Source organism: Drosophila mauritiana, chromosome X (genome assembly GCF_004382145.1).
Source record: "Drosophila mauritiana strain mau12 chromosome X, ASM438214v1, whole genome shotgun sequence".
In the NCBI taxonomy this organism is placed as follows: domain Eukaryota; kingdom Metazoa; phylum Arthropoda; class Insecta; order Diptera; family Drosophilidae; genus Drosophila; species Drosophila mauritiana.
In genome coordinates this window covers 13269300-13283105 of record NC_046672.1, presented here as the reverse complement: position 1 = coordinate 13283105, position 13806 = coordinate 13269300, and the positions used below count along the sequence as shown (strand labels likewise).

Sequence of the window (13806 nt, the reverse complement as noted above, 5' to 3'; positions counted from 1 at the left end):
TCCCTTGGCACCACCATCCTGATCGGAATCTGAATCCATCCTTTTGGCCGGGTTACGCAAATTATTATGCGAGCAAAGGAATTAGGCAAAATTATATGCGGCTTCGTCTCTGTGTTTGTGCTGACCTTTTTTGCCCTGTGTTTTTGTGCTACTAAACGATTTCGGGTTACAAAAAACGACCCCGTTGGCATCTTGGCAGCTTCAGTTACTAAAAGCCGAATAATGTCCTTCTGCCGGACCCGGACAGGTGGGCGAATCTGTCAGCTCAAAGTTCCTGCAACAACGTCCAGACAGCTTGGGCAATTAAATGAATCCCTATCAAAGGATAGGGATGTGCCCCTGCCCAAGTCTGCAGTCCTGGGCACCGAGTCTAAAGTCCAGAAACCACAGGACAGCTGGTAAATGCTCGACCATTGGCGTCAATCAATTACTCTAGTTGAGAAAACGCATCTGCGGTGCCACACAAGGATATCGAGCGAATAGGGGGCGTGGCACTGGTATCTTGGCCGGACAATTGAGCGTGTTTTTCTCCAAGTGAACTTTGGAAATTCATTATTTAACCATTTTAAGAGTCAGCTTTAAAGCTTATTTGGTTGGATTTTTATTCAATAGAAATATCAGACCAATTTATGTGGGTTTTTTTTTATTAAAAAACTTCAATTTCGAATAATCGTTTACACATCTACTTGCTTTGCAAAATAATTCGCTGAAAACCCACTGACAAATCGATTGAAATCGCGAATCTTTGAGCCCTTTATCGATTGTTAAGGCACTTAAAGTTAAGCACACAAAAAATCGGCCAATTAAGCGAACTCGAATCGACAAAAAGGACACACTTGTGCATATTGGTAAATAAGCTGGCAGGTACATGCCAACTCTATATGTAAATAGGATGACATTATGGAGGATACTCCAACTTTGTGCATTTATGCCATGTTGACCAACTTGGCCGACTGCCACAAATGTACGACAAACAAAATACAAAAAAAAAACAAATATATGGCAAAGAAGGGTAAGGGTAATGCCGCGTAACTGTCGTCCCTTTCACACGACCTTGACTGCACTGCAAAATATATGTGCACATGTATACGTATGTGCAAAAGTGGAAAAAAGCCCGTCTAGGCGAAAAGTTTGCGACTTGTTTTTGTGCTCGATGCGAAAAATGTGCGAGTTCGAGTCAATTAATTACAGGCAGGCGAACACACAGAATTCTACCCAGGCCCAAACACATACGCATACGCATATGTACATCCCAGCATACATACACATGCGTACATCATCTTTGTGCGCGGCTTTGTGTAGCATACAATTTGGGGCATACTCTCACACACACTCACATTTTTTCATGCTCGTACATTCAGGATTCGAATTTTTATGGACAAAAGCGAAAATGTATGCATTCGACTTGTGTGCGGAATTGGTAACACAAAGGACCGCAAATGCCATATGGCCATATAGATGATGATCCAACATACAGCCGATATATCTTCCAGCCTCCCAGTCCATGTGAGTGCGTATGTATGTGTGCGTGTGTGTGTGTGTGCGTACGCATTCGCATAAATAAGTAAACAAATGAACGTCTAATGAGGTCAGAGAACGGGGCAATGGCCATGTCCCGCCCAATAAAAGTTACACTGCACATGTGTGAAGATGCTTACAACATTACACTGGCAGAAAAAGTTTAATTTACTTATAAGATTTAATTCCCATCTAAATACTAGCATGCTTAGAAAATTTAAACCTTTCAATATAACTTAATATAATATTTAGTTTTGTAAAGAATATAAGAATATTTAAATGTTTTTTGTACGTTGCATATATTGCACTTAATTTCGAGAGTAGCTCGAACTTTTTTCCAGTGCAGACACGCACTTCATTCTTCCTTCGCCATCACGCATGCCTTTGGCTATGTTGTGGCACTTACCGTAAACTGCTTGGCCAACAATTAGCAACATTAGCAGCGAACAGCGTTGGCCGGGGATTAACCTTTGATTTTGCTGCTGCTGCTGTTTGTGTGGCCGCTGCTGTGGTCGTTGTGCGCTGCAAGTGCTTCCTCTTCTTCGCATTTTGTGTGAGGTTTGCCAGCTTCAGTCTTATAGTCTCCGTCTCGCTCTAGCCCGCTCGCAACCTCTCTTTCTGCTGCTCCGCTCGCAGCAAGAGTCCCTCACACGTAACTGTAAAATATAGTGAAGAAGAAGAACGGCAGGGATAAGAGAGAATGAACAAGACAGAGTATGGGCACAGTCATGACCATAATAATAGTAGCTGAAAAAATGTAAATTATGGCACTTACATTACAAATATTATGCAATATACAGTTTGTTATGCTGTAATTGTTAAATTAATTCTTGCTGAAATGTAATTTGTCCTAATTCAATGGTTTCATAAACTTGCCCCTCGCTGTACCAGAAGCTTCATAACGGAAATCCAATCGGAGCGAGTGTAAGACAATTGCTCGAGTTTGTTCAAACAATTTTGCGCTCCTTTTCGTCGCGCCAACAAATGAGTTTTTCCCCAAATTGAGTTTTCGCCGCTGGCGAAATGTCAGCACCAAAATAAATGATAATCCCATCAAGTGTTGGCAAATTGCAGACAAACATATTGCAATTTGTTTGGAATTTGGTGAAGGATTATCAAAAATGTTAAAGGGGGTGCTGATATGGAATTTGAAAACTTAATTAATTTGCTCAGTGCAACATTGTGTTTATTTTGAAAACATAAAATAAATAACTGCAAAGTGTTCTCTTCATTAAGCATTAATTACTAATATCATTCAAATCAAGGGTATAGTTTATTGTGCTGTCTTGGAAATGCTTTTGCATTGTATTATTGATCATTATTTTTTTAAGTGTTTCGAACCTAAGCTCCTTTGAAACTATCCTTTTTGCGACAAATTTCGTCCTTTGTCGCTGACATCATTTGATGAAAGTGAAATCTTGGAGAACATAAAAAGAGAGCACACGCTGCACACGTGCACCTTATTTTTTCGATTTTTCCGGGCCTTCGACTGCACCTGGATGACCCAAATGTGCTGGATATTTTTTTTTTTTGGTGGGAATGGGGTTGCATTGCAGCCCCCAAAAAGCGCCCCCTTGCCGCCCCTGAGGCGCCATAAAGCATGACCCAATTGAATTGTTACGCTCGTGCTAATAAAATTTTATGTGCGGCTATTATTAGGCTCTTGTGTCTGTTCGTGTCCTGCGGCTCCACAACAAACAATGTCACTGAGGGTCCTTTGGCCCGCCTATTTACACACGCAAAGTTGTCAAAAAAAAAATAGTCACGGTAAATATCAAAATTAAAACGGCTTCAATTCGCTTCAGCTCGCTGTGTTTTTAAGCTTTGTTATCGTAACTGAAGTACCAATCAAAAATGTATTACTTAAAATTTCTCGTGTGTACTTTTTTTTATAACGTTATTGAAACTATTTGGAAAATAAATGGCTTTAATTCTATCTGCTCTCTTTACAACACGAAGTACGCACATTTATTCTCAGTGCCGTCTTATGTGGCTTAAGTGTGTACTTTTCCTTGTTTTTGCGGTATTATTTTGTCCACGAGACTGTTGGAAATTTTATTTTGATACTGTGCTGCTGCTTTTAAGACGAAACTAATTTGTTTCCTTTATTGATTTTGGCGGTTCTGGATGAGGCACCGCTTTTCCGCATTTCCACAAATCGCCCGTCGCGACGGCGTCCAAAATTTATGCATAACTTTGCTCTTTCCGAATCTTTGATATCCAAACGCTTTGATTACACGCCCCGCCACCCAATCGTCCATTTAGCCATTCTTTACCCCCGATTTTCCACTTTATTCTCTGCATGTTTTTCGCATTTTTTGCGCTTCAGTTGTCTTAGGCGATTCCTCGTGGCGTTAAGTACTCGAAAGAAGGAAAAGAACGCAGAAAAAACATGCCATCCAACAATGGGGAAGAACGGGGGGAAATAATGGGTGGAAAACTGAGGCTACTTGAAAGCGGGAAAAATGCTGCCCCGCCCACACGATTTGCATGGAGGCGTCGAGACAAAAGGGCGCTAAAATTCCGTATAGGGATCATGGCCAAAAAGGGGACATTGCCCTGGACATTCATTAGGCCAAAGAAAAAAAAAAAAAACGGGCAAAACATGGAAAAGTGTGCGTTTGACGCAAATTTCTGGTGTCGTTTGTGGGCACGAAAAGGGTTCAATTCCGAATGAATTTGCAAAAGGATTTGGCCTGGCAATCGGTGGAATTTTTATTGCGGGCTCTAATTTCCTCAATAAACGAAAGCAGCTCTTATGCCATGATTGAACCTAAAATTGAATAAAATTTCTAAGTAAATTCTATCGTATTACCGTTGCATACAATTTAAATATCTTAAACGACCTAATTCGAGTATATATAACCAAAATCAAAATATTGAAATGAAAATTCCGATTGTACTTTCAACAAAAACTTTCGCACCAGCGCGGAGCCAAGTCACATATGTATATTCTCATCAATTTGCCATAATTTCTGCCCCCCGGAAAACTGCCATAAAGTGTCGTAAAGTGCATTAGAGCACACTTGGCATAACGCAGCCAACAATAAGGAAACACCAAGCAGCCAGGACATCCAGGACTACAGGACTTCAGCAGACTGACAGGAAAAGAGCAACACAAGTCCAAATGTGCGGGTGTGTGTGTGTTTTTGCATAAATATTCATGGTAGGCGGGGAGGAAATGGTGGGCGGGGCGGCGGGTTTGGCCGCAAGAACTGCGCCAGCGGGGCGACTAACACCTTCTGGCAAAGCAAAACAAAAAAAAAATGGGGAAAAAAGAGGAAAATGGAAGTGGGGGAAAGACAAAAAGCGAGGAAAAACACAGGCGGGAAATTCCCCGCTGCCGTTTGCCGTTTTGCCATTCCTGCCCGATTCCCCATACTTTATGCCCATTTCTGATTGTTTATTAGTGCGGCAAAGTCGAGTGGCCCCCCAAAGGGGGCGTGGCCATTGGGGAAAGGCATTTTTAATGCCTTGGTACATTTATTGGCGTGTTTTACGCGCCATAAACTGAAATTCATAAACATTTTTTATGCACTTACATGTGTAAATGTGTTCGCTTCGCTTTTGGTTTCCAGGAATGCATCCTGGGGTCTGAGTGTGTAGGGTTAAGGGCTCTACCAAAGGTAACATACACATATTTTTTGTCGAGGTGACGGCCCTGCTCTCTACGTGTGTGCATGTGTGTGTGTTTGTATGGGTGTTATCCTGCATTGCGAAAATGCGGCATAAAAATTCATTTTATTGCTTACGTTTTTGTATTGTGCTGCTACCCCGGCTTTGGACATCTGGGGGCATCTGGGGTTAAGGGGTCGTCTGTCTTAGGTGCAGTTCGGAATTATATATGAGCACGTAGGAGCAACAGTTTTTAGCCCAGTTACGGCTTTGAAAAATGTAAACGACCATAAGCATAACAAAGCATTTGAATACCCTCTGCAGGAATATAAAACATCGCCATAAGAAAGCGGCATTTCAAATTACTCTAATAAGCAAACTAATAAAAAATGTTATGTATATAATTTAAGATCCCTTCTCTTTAAAACTAAGCCATTTGTTAACATTTGTAGACACTTATCTATGTATAATAACTTTCTACAACATCCCCATTATTTAAATCCAATTAATATCATGTTAACGAGGTAATAATACAATAATAAAATCACTTCTTATCATTGCCATGATACCCATTTATGGACCAAAGCTGTTGAAGCATTTTTCCACTTCACTGCCTCGGAAAATGCCGGATATGATCGGGAGGAACTGGATTTTTTAAACCTTTCCCTAATCGTTTTTCCGGCATACGGGCCGGGACCTCCTCCAGGTTGCCAACTGACGACAGGCCACTTGCCAAAAATGGCGACAAACCGGAGCGACACATTACGCATACGCATACGTACATTACGCATACGCAGCGTGGGTCGCCCGGGGGAGTTCATGCATATGCAAAGGATGCGGATGCGGATGAGGACGGGGATGAGTTCGAAAGCGTGTGGGTGACACTGATAAGGGCATTAAGGACTCCACTGACTCTGCGCAGCACATTCGAAATTGGCAGCACACTCGATTTGGTGTGCCATCTTGGGGTGATAATTGCGCCCGACCGAGAGTCGATAAGGTCAAAGGTTGCTCAGCGGTCCAAAGAAATAGCCAAACAATGGGCAAAAGAAAATTGGCAAGAGCCAAAGTTCAGAGGCCAGCACCTGCACACAATTGGAGCCAAAGTTATGACCGAGACAAACAAGGCAGCACTCAGCGAAAAGTTCTTCCACATACCACATTGATTTCAAAATAATTACACAGTTGTTCACCCTTGTATGATACTAATACTAAGAAGTATTTATTAATTTGTTTGAAAGCTACTCCCTCGATTCTTAATCATTTTTAATAATCCAAAGTGTATATTCTCTCAGTAAACAGATGGCCCGGGGGGAAAAGTGCCTTACTTGGAGAGCTTTGCGCCGACTCATGTGCCATGAAAATTGTTTTCATTTCCAATTCCAATTATTATTTTTATGTGCATTCATTGTCTGCCGGCCACGCATGATTTTATAGCCAAAGTGCTGAGTCAGCGGCGAGGGTAAAGGAAAATAGAAACACGCTCCAAGTCCACTGTACTTGATTAATTTGAACAAGTTCGTTTGAAAGGGGCCGCCAGCAGCTTTCCCCCGCTTTCCATCTCAATTACCTACTTTATATTAACAGCGCTGTTTCACTCTTGACTGGCCACCAAAGGCGACTACCCAGCTCCCCAGCTCCCCAGCTCCGCAGCTCCCGTTGCCCGAAAAATCGGTTTTCCAGGATGCCATGACTTCATGCCTCGTACGTGTCGCTGGCGAGGAGATGATGACTGGGTCCTTGGAATTGAAACAAATTCGAACATGGCCCTGGCAAAATGGCAAAAACCTGCCCCGTCACATCTACATAAAGTAACAACGGCAACAACAATTACTGCCCATGAAAGCCAAGCGAAGAATCTGTTGACATGCCCATGGAACCCAAATTAAGTGCACCGTGTGGCGAATCTTCAGTAACTTGCTTGGAGTTCTAATGTCTTTTAATTAAAATGTTAATTATATTAAAAAGTACTCTACGAGCTTCCTTTGTTTTGGTAGACAGCACTTGTATATATTTTATATAGAATATTTCTGATAGATCGTTGGGTTAGATTGCTGTATTTTCGAAATATTTTTCATCCTAGATAATAATTTAATAAAACTCGTGATAATTGTAGATAATGTAATAAATAATGTACACATATTTAAATTGAGCTGCCCACTAATCGCTTAAGTATGCTATAAGCTGGGATCGCACAATTTAAAGCTTACTGTTGGGTAGGCTAAGCCCAGCTAAATCTTCTTAAGTCCCCTCAGCAAATGTGTGACACTTTCCAATTGGCAAGGACCAAAGTTCACCTTGAGCTATTCTCGCCCGCGGCAGTGTTAAAGTTTTATTTGCTGGTCCCACTTCAGGCACTCCTTGACTTTTGGGGCGCACTCGAGGGCTGGGCTCCGCAACCACTGTGCGCTTAAGAGGCGTTGAAATTAGCCCGACCCCACCGCCAGGTCACCACCAACACCCACCCACGGGGACACCACCAGCCATAGCCACCCACTGTGCTGTGGCACCACCCACAAATTTTGCGCCGCCATCTTCATCTTCATTGTCGTCGTGCGACGACGGCGTTGTTCAAGTGGCGCTAGATAAATGCTAAATTCATGTCTGGCGGGCGCCCAACATTATTAGATGGGTGGTTAGGCAATGGCCGCCCACTCCACGGCCTTGGGAACACACGCTTTAGTGCACATTAAGACTTGTTTACGAATTTGCTTCAAACACGAAATTAATTTGTAAAATTTCGAAATTCTCCCCTGGCAAACAGAATGCTGCGCGACGGCTACGGTGGAGGGGCGGTGCGGGGGACGCACTTTAATTAGTGCCCAGCCCATGGCTTCGCCGCTTTCCATCTGCCAAGGATTGTCCAGGACAACCGAGTGATTTTGTTGTTATTTAGCCAGCTTGCAGAAATTCCCAACCTCAATGGACCCAAAGGACGACAGCATGTTGGCCACGTTTCACATTCCAGTGTCTTAATCTGATCTGTATTTTTTTTTTTTGGTTTTCTTGCTTTTTTTCGGGGCGAGTCCCTTTATTTTTTGGCACGCACTGCAGTTTTATCCAATTTGTATTTATAGCAGGCGGGCTGGATGAAAGGACGAAAAGGACGCAAGGAATGCTCCCGGGGCCCAAACCTCAAAATCATGATTGATTTGATTTCATTAGGGCGAAAATATTCCCGGCATTTCATGTGTCATTTTTTCAATATTTCGTTTGTCACTCGTAAAGCAGGAAATGCGAGGAGGAGCCTCGTTGATAAATTTTTCAAAAAGCCGCACAAATTCGAGATTGTCGATCGTAGACAATCAATTTGTGACTGACAAATGCAGTATGATTAAATGAATCAGTTCATATATCAAGCTCCTTTTAGGCAGTGTAATAAATATGTCAGTCGCTGTGGCAAACTGATTTCTGCATATATATTTGCCTTTCTGTCTGTTGCCTTGGTTCCGGCTGAATTTGTGATTTCCTTCGACGTTGCCTTGTTTATATTCCACTTTACTTTACTTTATTTTGTTTTATTTTTGCCACCACTGGCGAGAGCTTTCTTCGCTTTGATTTGCTGGCTTGCCACTGACTTAAGCTACATTTTCTATAAGAGACAACAAACGCGCTGAATAACAACAACCAAAACCCAGTCGAGTTGTAAAGCTCAAACAGCAACATCCAAGATACCAAGTTTGCCAAAAATTTGAACGGATAATCGCTATATGTGGAAAACGTGTCCCATGGGATTATAAGTTTGCAAATAAGTTTGAGCGCTTTCGATCGACAGGACATTGTTGCAACTGTGTGCGGATCAAACTTATTTCCTAGAATATATAACTAACAAGTTTAAAAAACATTTCAAATAAAATTTTCTTTGGGGCACCGCTCCAAAAAATATATTAAATATTTCTACATTTTAAAATCATTACTAATAATCAATGGCTTTTTAAATAAACCAATAGGGCATTCAATTAAACTGCTTTGCAAACAAATGTAAGCAAATCACTTGATGCAAACTTAACGTTGACTTTGTACATTTTTCTACTTATTCTACTCAGCATTTCAAAGCGAAGCTAGCAAAATTGATGAATTGGTTAGTAATTCCCCCGGGCGGATACTTAAGTCAAGACCAATTATATTTGCTCTATGTTAATCAAACATTTATGCCAGAAAAGCTATTGCAAGCTCAAAGAGACGGAAAAGCATTTCATTAAAAATTTTCTTTTCTGCACACTTGTTTTTGAATATATATTTTCATAAATACATACCATACCAGTTGGTCGAAACTTTTTGCTTATTATGCTTGGCATAAAGAGTTCGTATATATTCATGTTATGTGCTGGGGGTGCATATATATGTACATAATGATATTAAGTATATGAAAATGTATATGATACAATGCCTGGCAATATTTTAGAAGCGCGCGTTATATATGCGACCTTCTTTCTATCAAGTGATACCTACTTTAATTAAGAGATATTTGTTAATGTTTTTTGCCATTTCTTCATTATTTTTGTTATTTTAATTTAAGGGTATCGTTTTATGTTATTTTTTGCCAAGAGTTTTATAACTATACACAAAGTCATTGCCACATTTGGTGGCTTACCACTTGGTTCGAGTTTTTGGTTAATTCAGGCGCCTTGGCACCCCGAAAGCTTCATTAAAACGAAAAGAATGCAGAAGAGGGGAACTCGGGGAGCTTAAGAATGAAGAAATGAGCGGGTTTTTGGTGGATAGAATCTTTAAAGCCTCGGCAGCCATTTATCAACTGATAGCCAAGTTCTGCGTGTGCCAAGCATTAAAACTAACTTTTAGCTACTTAAAGTGAACTTAAAAACATGAAACAACTCCCTAGTGAACTGCTTCATTTCCCAAAGCAGCGACAAGGCGACAGGACGCGAAAGAGACGGGCGATGGGGCTGCGAAAGAGATAGTAGCAGTGGCAAAGGGGAATGGTTTTTGGGCGGCAAAGTTTTCGTTTAAGTAAATACTAACAGATACTACCAGCAACCTGCACTAGAAGAAAACTTTCCTTCGATACTCCATCGGATATCAATACTAAGGTTTGTAATGCATGGGCAACAGCAAAAATATTTGTAAGCAAATTTAATCAATATATATACATACATATAAAAAATGGTCACACAGGAACAACGAAGTACCATTTTATACTCCTCATAACCAATAACTAACAAGTCCTTGCACTTTTAAACTTGTACCATCATCAAAATTTGCAAAAAATTGATACATCCTAGAATTCCAAAACTTGAATGCAATTCGATTGGGATTTAAGAAACAAACTCAACGAGGTGTGACATTCCATATTTGGGTAATTATTTCGAATGTTTTGATCAAAATACCAAATATTTTTTTAACAAAAAATCTGGGAAAATATTTTTGGCAAAAAAATGAAATTTCAAATTGGCTTTTTTGGCTATAACTTGACTAAAAATGGTCACAGAGCAAACAGGAGTACCATTTTGTACTCCCTACAACCAATACTAACCACCCCTTTCACTTTTAAACTGATTTTGTACAATTGATTTTTGGCCAAATTTTCGCATTTTTTGTAAGGGGTACCATCATCAAAATTTGAAAAAAATTGAAACATCCTAGAATTCCAAAACTTGAATGCAATTCGATTGGGATTTAAGAAACAAACTCAACGAGGTATGACATTATTTCGAATGTTTTGATCAAAATACCAAATATTTTTTTAACAAAAAATCTGGGAAAATATTTTTGGCAAAAAAATGAAATTTCAAATTGTCTTTTTTGGCTATAACTTGACTAAAAATGGTCACAGAGCAAAAAGGAGTACCATTTTGTACTCCTTACAACCAATACTAACAACCCCTTTCACTTTTAAACTGATTCCGTTAAATTAATTTTTGGCCAAATTTTCACATTTTTTGTAAGGGGTACCATCATCAAAATTTGCAAAAAATTGAAACATCCTAGAATTCCAAAACTTGAATGCAATTCGATTGGGATTTAAGAAACAAACTCAACGAGGTGTGACATTCCATATTTGGGTAATTATTTCGAATGTTTTGATCAAAATACCAAATATTTTTTTCACAAAAAATCTAGGAAAATATTTTTGGCAAAAAAATGAAATTTCAAATTGGCTTTTTTGGCTATAACTTGACTAAAAATGGTCACAGAGCAAACAGGAGTACCATTTTGTACTCCCTACAACCAATACTAACCACCCCTTTCACTTTTAAACTGATTTTGTACAATTGATTTTTGGCCAAATTTTCACATTTTTTGTAAGGGGTACCATCATCAAAATTTGCAAAAAATTGAAACATCCTAGAATTCCAAAACTTGAATGCAATTCGATTGGGATTTAAGAAACAAACTCAACGAGGTATGACATTCCATATTTGGGTAATTATTTCGAATGTTTTGATCAAAATACCAAATATTTTTTTCACAAAAAATCTAGGAAAATATTTTTGGCAAAAAAATGAAATTTCAAATTGGCTTTTTTGGCTATAACTTGACTAAAAATGGTCACAGAGCAAAAAGGAGTACCATTTTGTACTCCCTACAACCAATACTAACAACCCCTTTCACTTTTAAACTGATTTTGTACAATTGATTTTTGGCCAAATTTTCGCATTTTTTGTAAGGGGTACCATCATCAAAATTTGCAAAAAATTGAAACATCCTAGAATTCCAAAACTTGAATGCAATTCGATTGGGATTTAAGAAACAAACTCAACGAGGTATGACATTCCATATTTGGGTAATTATTTCGAATGTTTTGATCAAAATACCAAATATTTTTTTCACAAAAAATCTAGGAAAATATTTTTGGCAAAAAAATGAAATTTCAAATTGGCTTTTTTGGCTATAACTTGACTAAAAATGGTCACAGAGCAAAAAGGAGTACCATTTTGTACTCCCTACAACCAATACTAACAACCCCTTTCACTTTTAAACTGATTTTGTACAATTGATTTTTGGCCAAATTTTCGCATTTTTTGTAAGGGGTACCATCATCAAAATTTGAAAAAAATTGAAACATCCTAGAATTCCAAAACTTGAATGCAATTCGATTGGGATTTAAGAAACAAACTCAACGAGGTATGACATTCCATATTTGGGTAATTATATCGAATGTTTTGATCAAAATACCAAATATTTTTTTCACAAAAAATCTGGGAAAATATTTTTGGCAAAAAAATGAAATTTCAAATTGGCTTTTTTGGCTATAACTTGACTAAAAATGGTCACAGAGCAAAAAGGAGTACCATTTTGTACTCCCTACAACCAATACTAACCACCCCTTTCACTTTTAAACTGATTTTGTTAAATTAATTTTTGTCCAAATTTTCACATTTTTTGTAAGGGGTACCATCATCAAAATTTGCAAAAAATTGAAACATCCTAGAATTCCAAAACTTGAATGCAATTCGATTGGGATTTAAGAAACAAACTCAACGAGTTATGACATTCCATATTTGGGTAATTATTTCGAATGTTTTGATCAAAATACCAAATATTTTTTTCACAAAAAATCTAGGAAAATATTTTTGGCAAAAAAATGAAATTTCAAATTGGCTTTTTTGGCTATAACTTGACTAAAAATGGTCACAGAGCAAAAAGGAGTACCATTTTGTACTCCCTACAACCAATACTAACAACCCCTTTCACTTTTAAACTGATTTTGTACAATTAATTTTTGGCCAAATTTTCGCATTTTTTGTAAGGGGTACCATCATCAAAATTTGCAAAAAATTGAAACATCCTAGAATTCCAAAACTTGAATGCAATTCGATTGGGATTTAAGAAACAAACTCAACGAGGTGTGACATTCCATATTTGGGTAATTATTTCGAATGTTTTGATCAAAATACCAAATATTTTTTTCACAAAAAATCTAGGAAAATATTTTTGGCAAAAAAATGAAATTTCAAATTGGCTTTTTTGGCTATAACTTGACTAAAAATGGTCACAGAGCAAAAAGGAGTACCATTTTGTACTCCCTACAACCAATACTAACAACCCCTTTCACTTTTAAACTGATTTTGTACAATTGATTTTTGGCCAAATTTTCGCATTTTTTGTAAGGGGTACCATCATCAAAATTTGCAAAAAATTGAAACATCCTAGAATTCCAAAACTTGAATGCAATTCGATTGGGATTTAAGAAACAAACTCAACGAGGTATGACATTCCATATTTGGGTAATTATTTCGAATGTTTTGATCAAAATACCAAATATTTTTTTCACAAAAAATCTAGGAAAATATTTTTGGCAAAAAAATGAAATTTCAAATTGGCTTTTTTGGCTATAACTTGACTAAAAATGGTCACAGAGCAAAAAGGAGTACCATTTTGTACTCCCTACAACCAATACTAACAACCCCTTTCACTTTTAAACTGATTTTGTACAATTGATTTTTGGCCAAATTTTCGCATTTTTTGTAAGGGGTACCATCATCAAAATTTGCAAAAAATTGAAACATCCTAGAATTCCAAAACTTGAATGCAATTCGATTGGGATTTAAGAAACAAACTCAACGAGGTATGACATTCCATATTTGGGTAATTATTTCGAATGTTTTGATCAAAATACCAAATATTTTTTTAACAAAAAATCTGGGAAAATATTTTTGGCAAAAAAATCAATTTTCAAGTTGGCTATAACTTGACTAAAAATTATCACAG

The 13806-nt window shown here is 38.3% G+C and overlaps 1 protein-coding gene across 2 annotated transcripts in view; it reads right to left on the bottom strand.

Moving 5' to 3' along the window:
* Positions 1-13806, bottom strand: part of LOC117148103 — a 78297-nt gene that overhangs the window by 41707 nt on the left and 22784 nt on the right. For both annotated transcript variants that reach the window (XM_033315319.1, XM_033315320.1), the window contains exon 3: positions 1925-2174. In XM_033315319.1, coding sequence (XP_033171210.1) covers positions 1925-2066 — 142 coding nt within the window. In that variant the 5' untranslated portion in view covers positions 2067-2174. The remainder of the gene's footprint in view (positions 1-1924; positions 2175-13806) is intronic.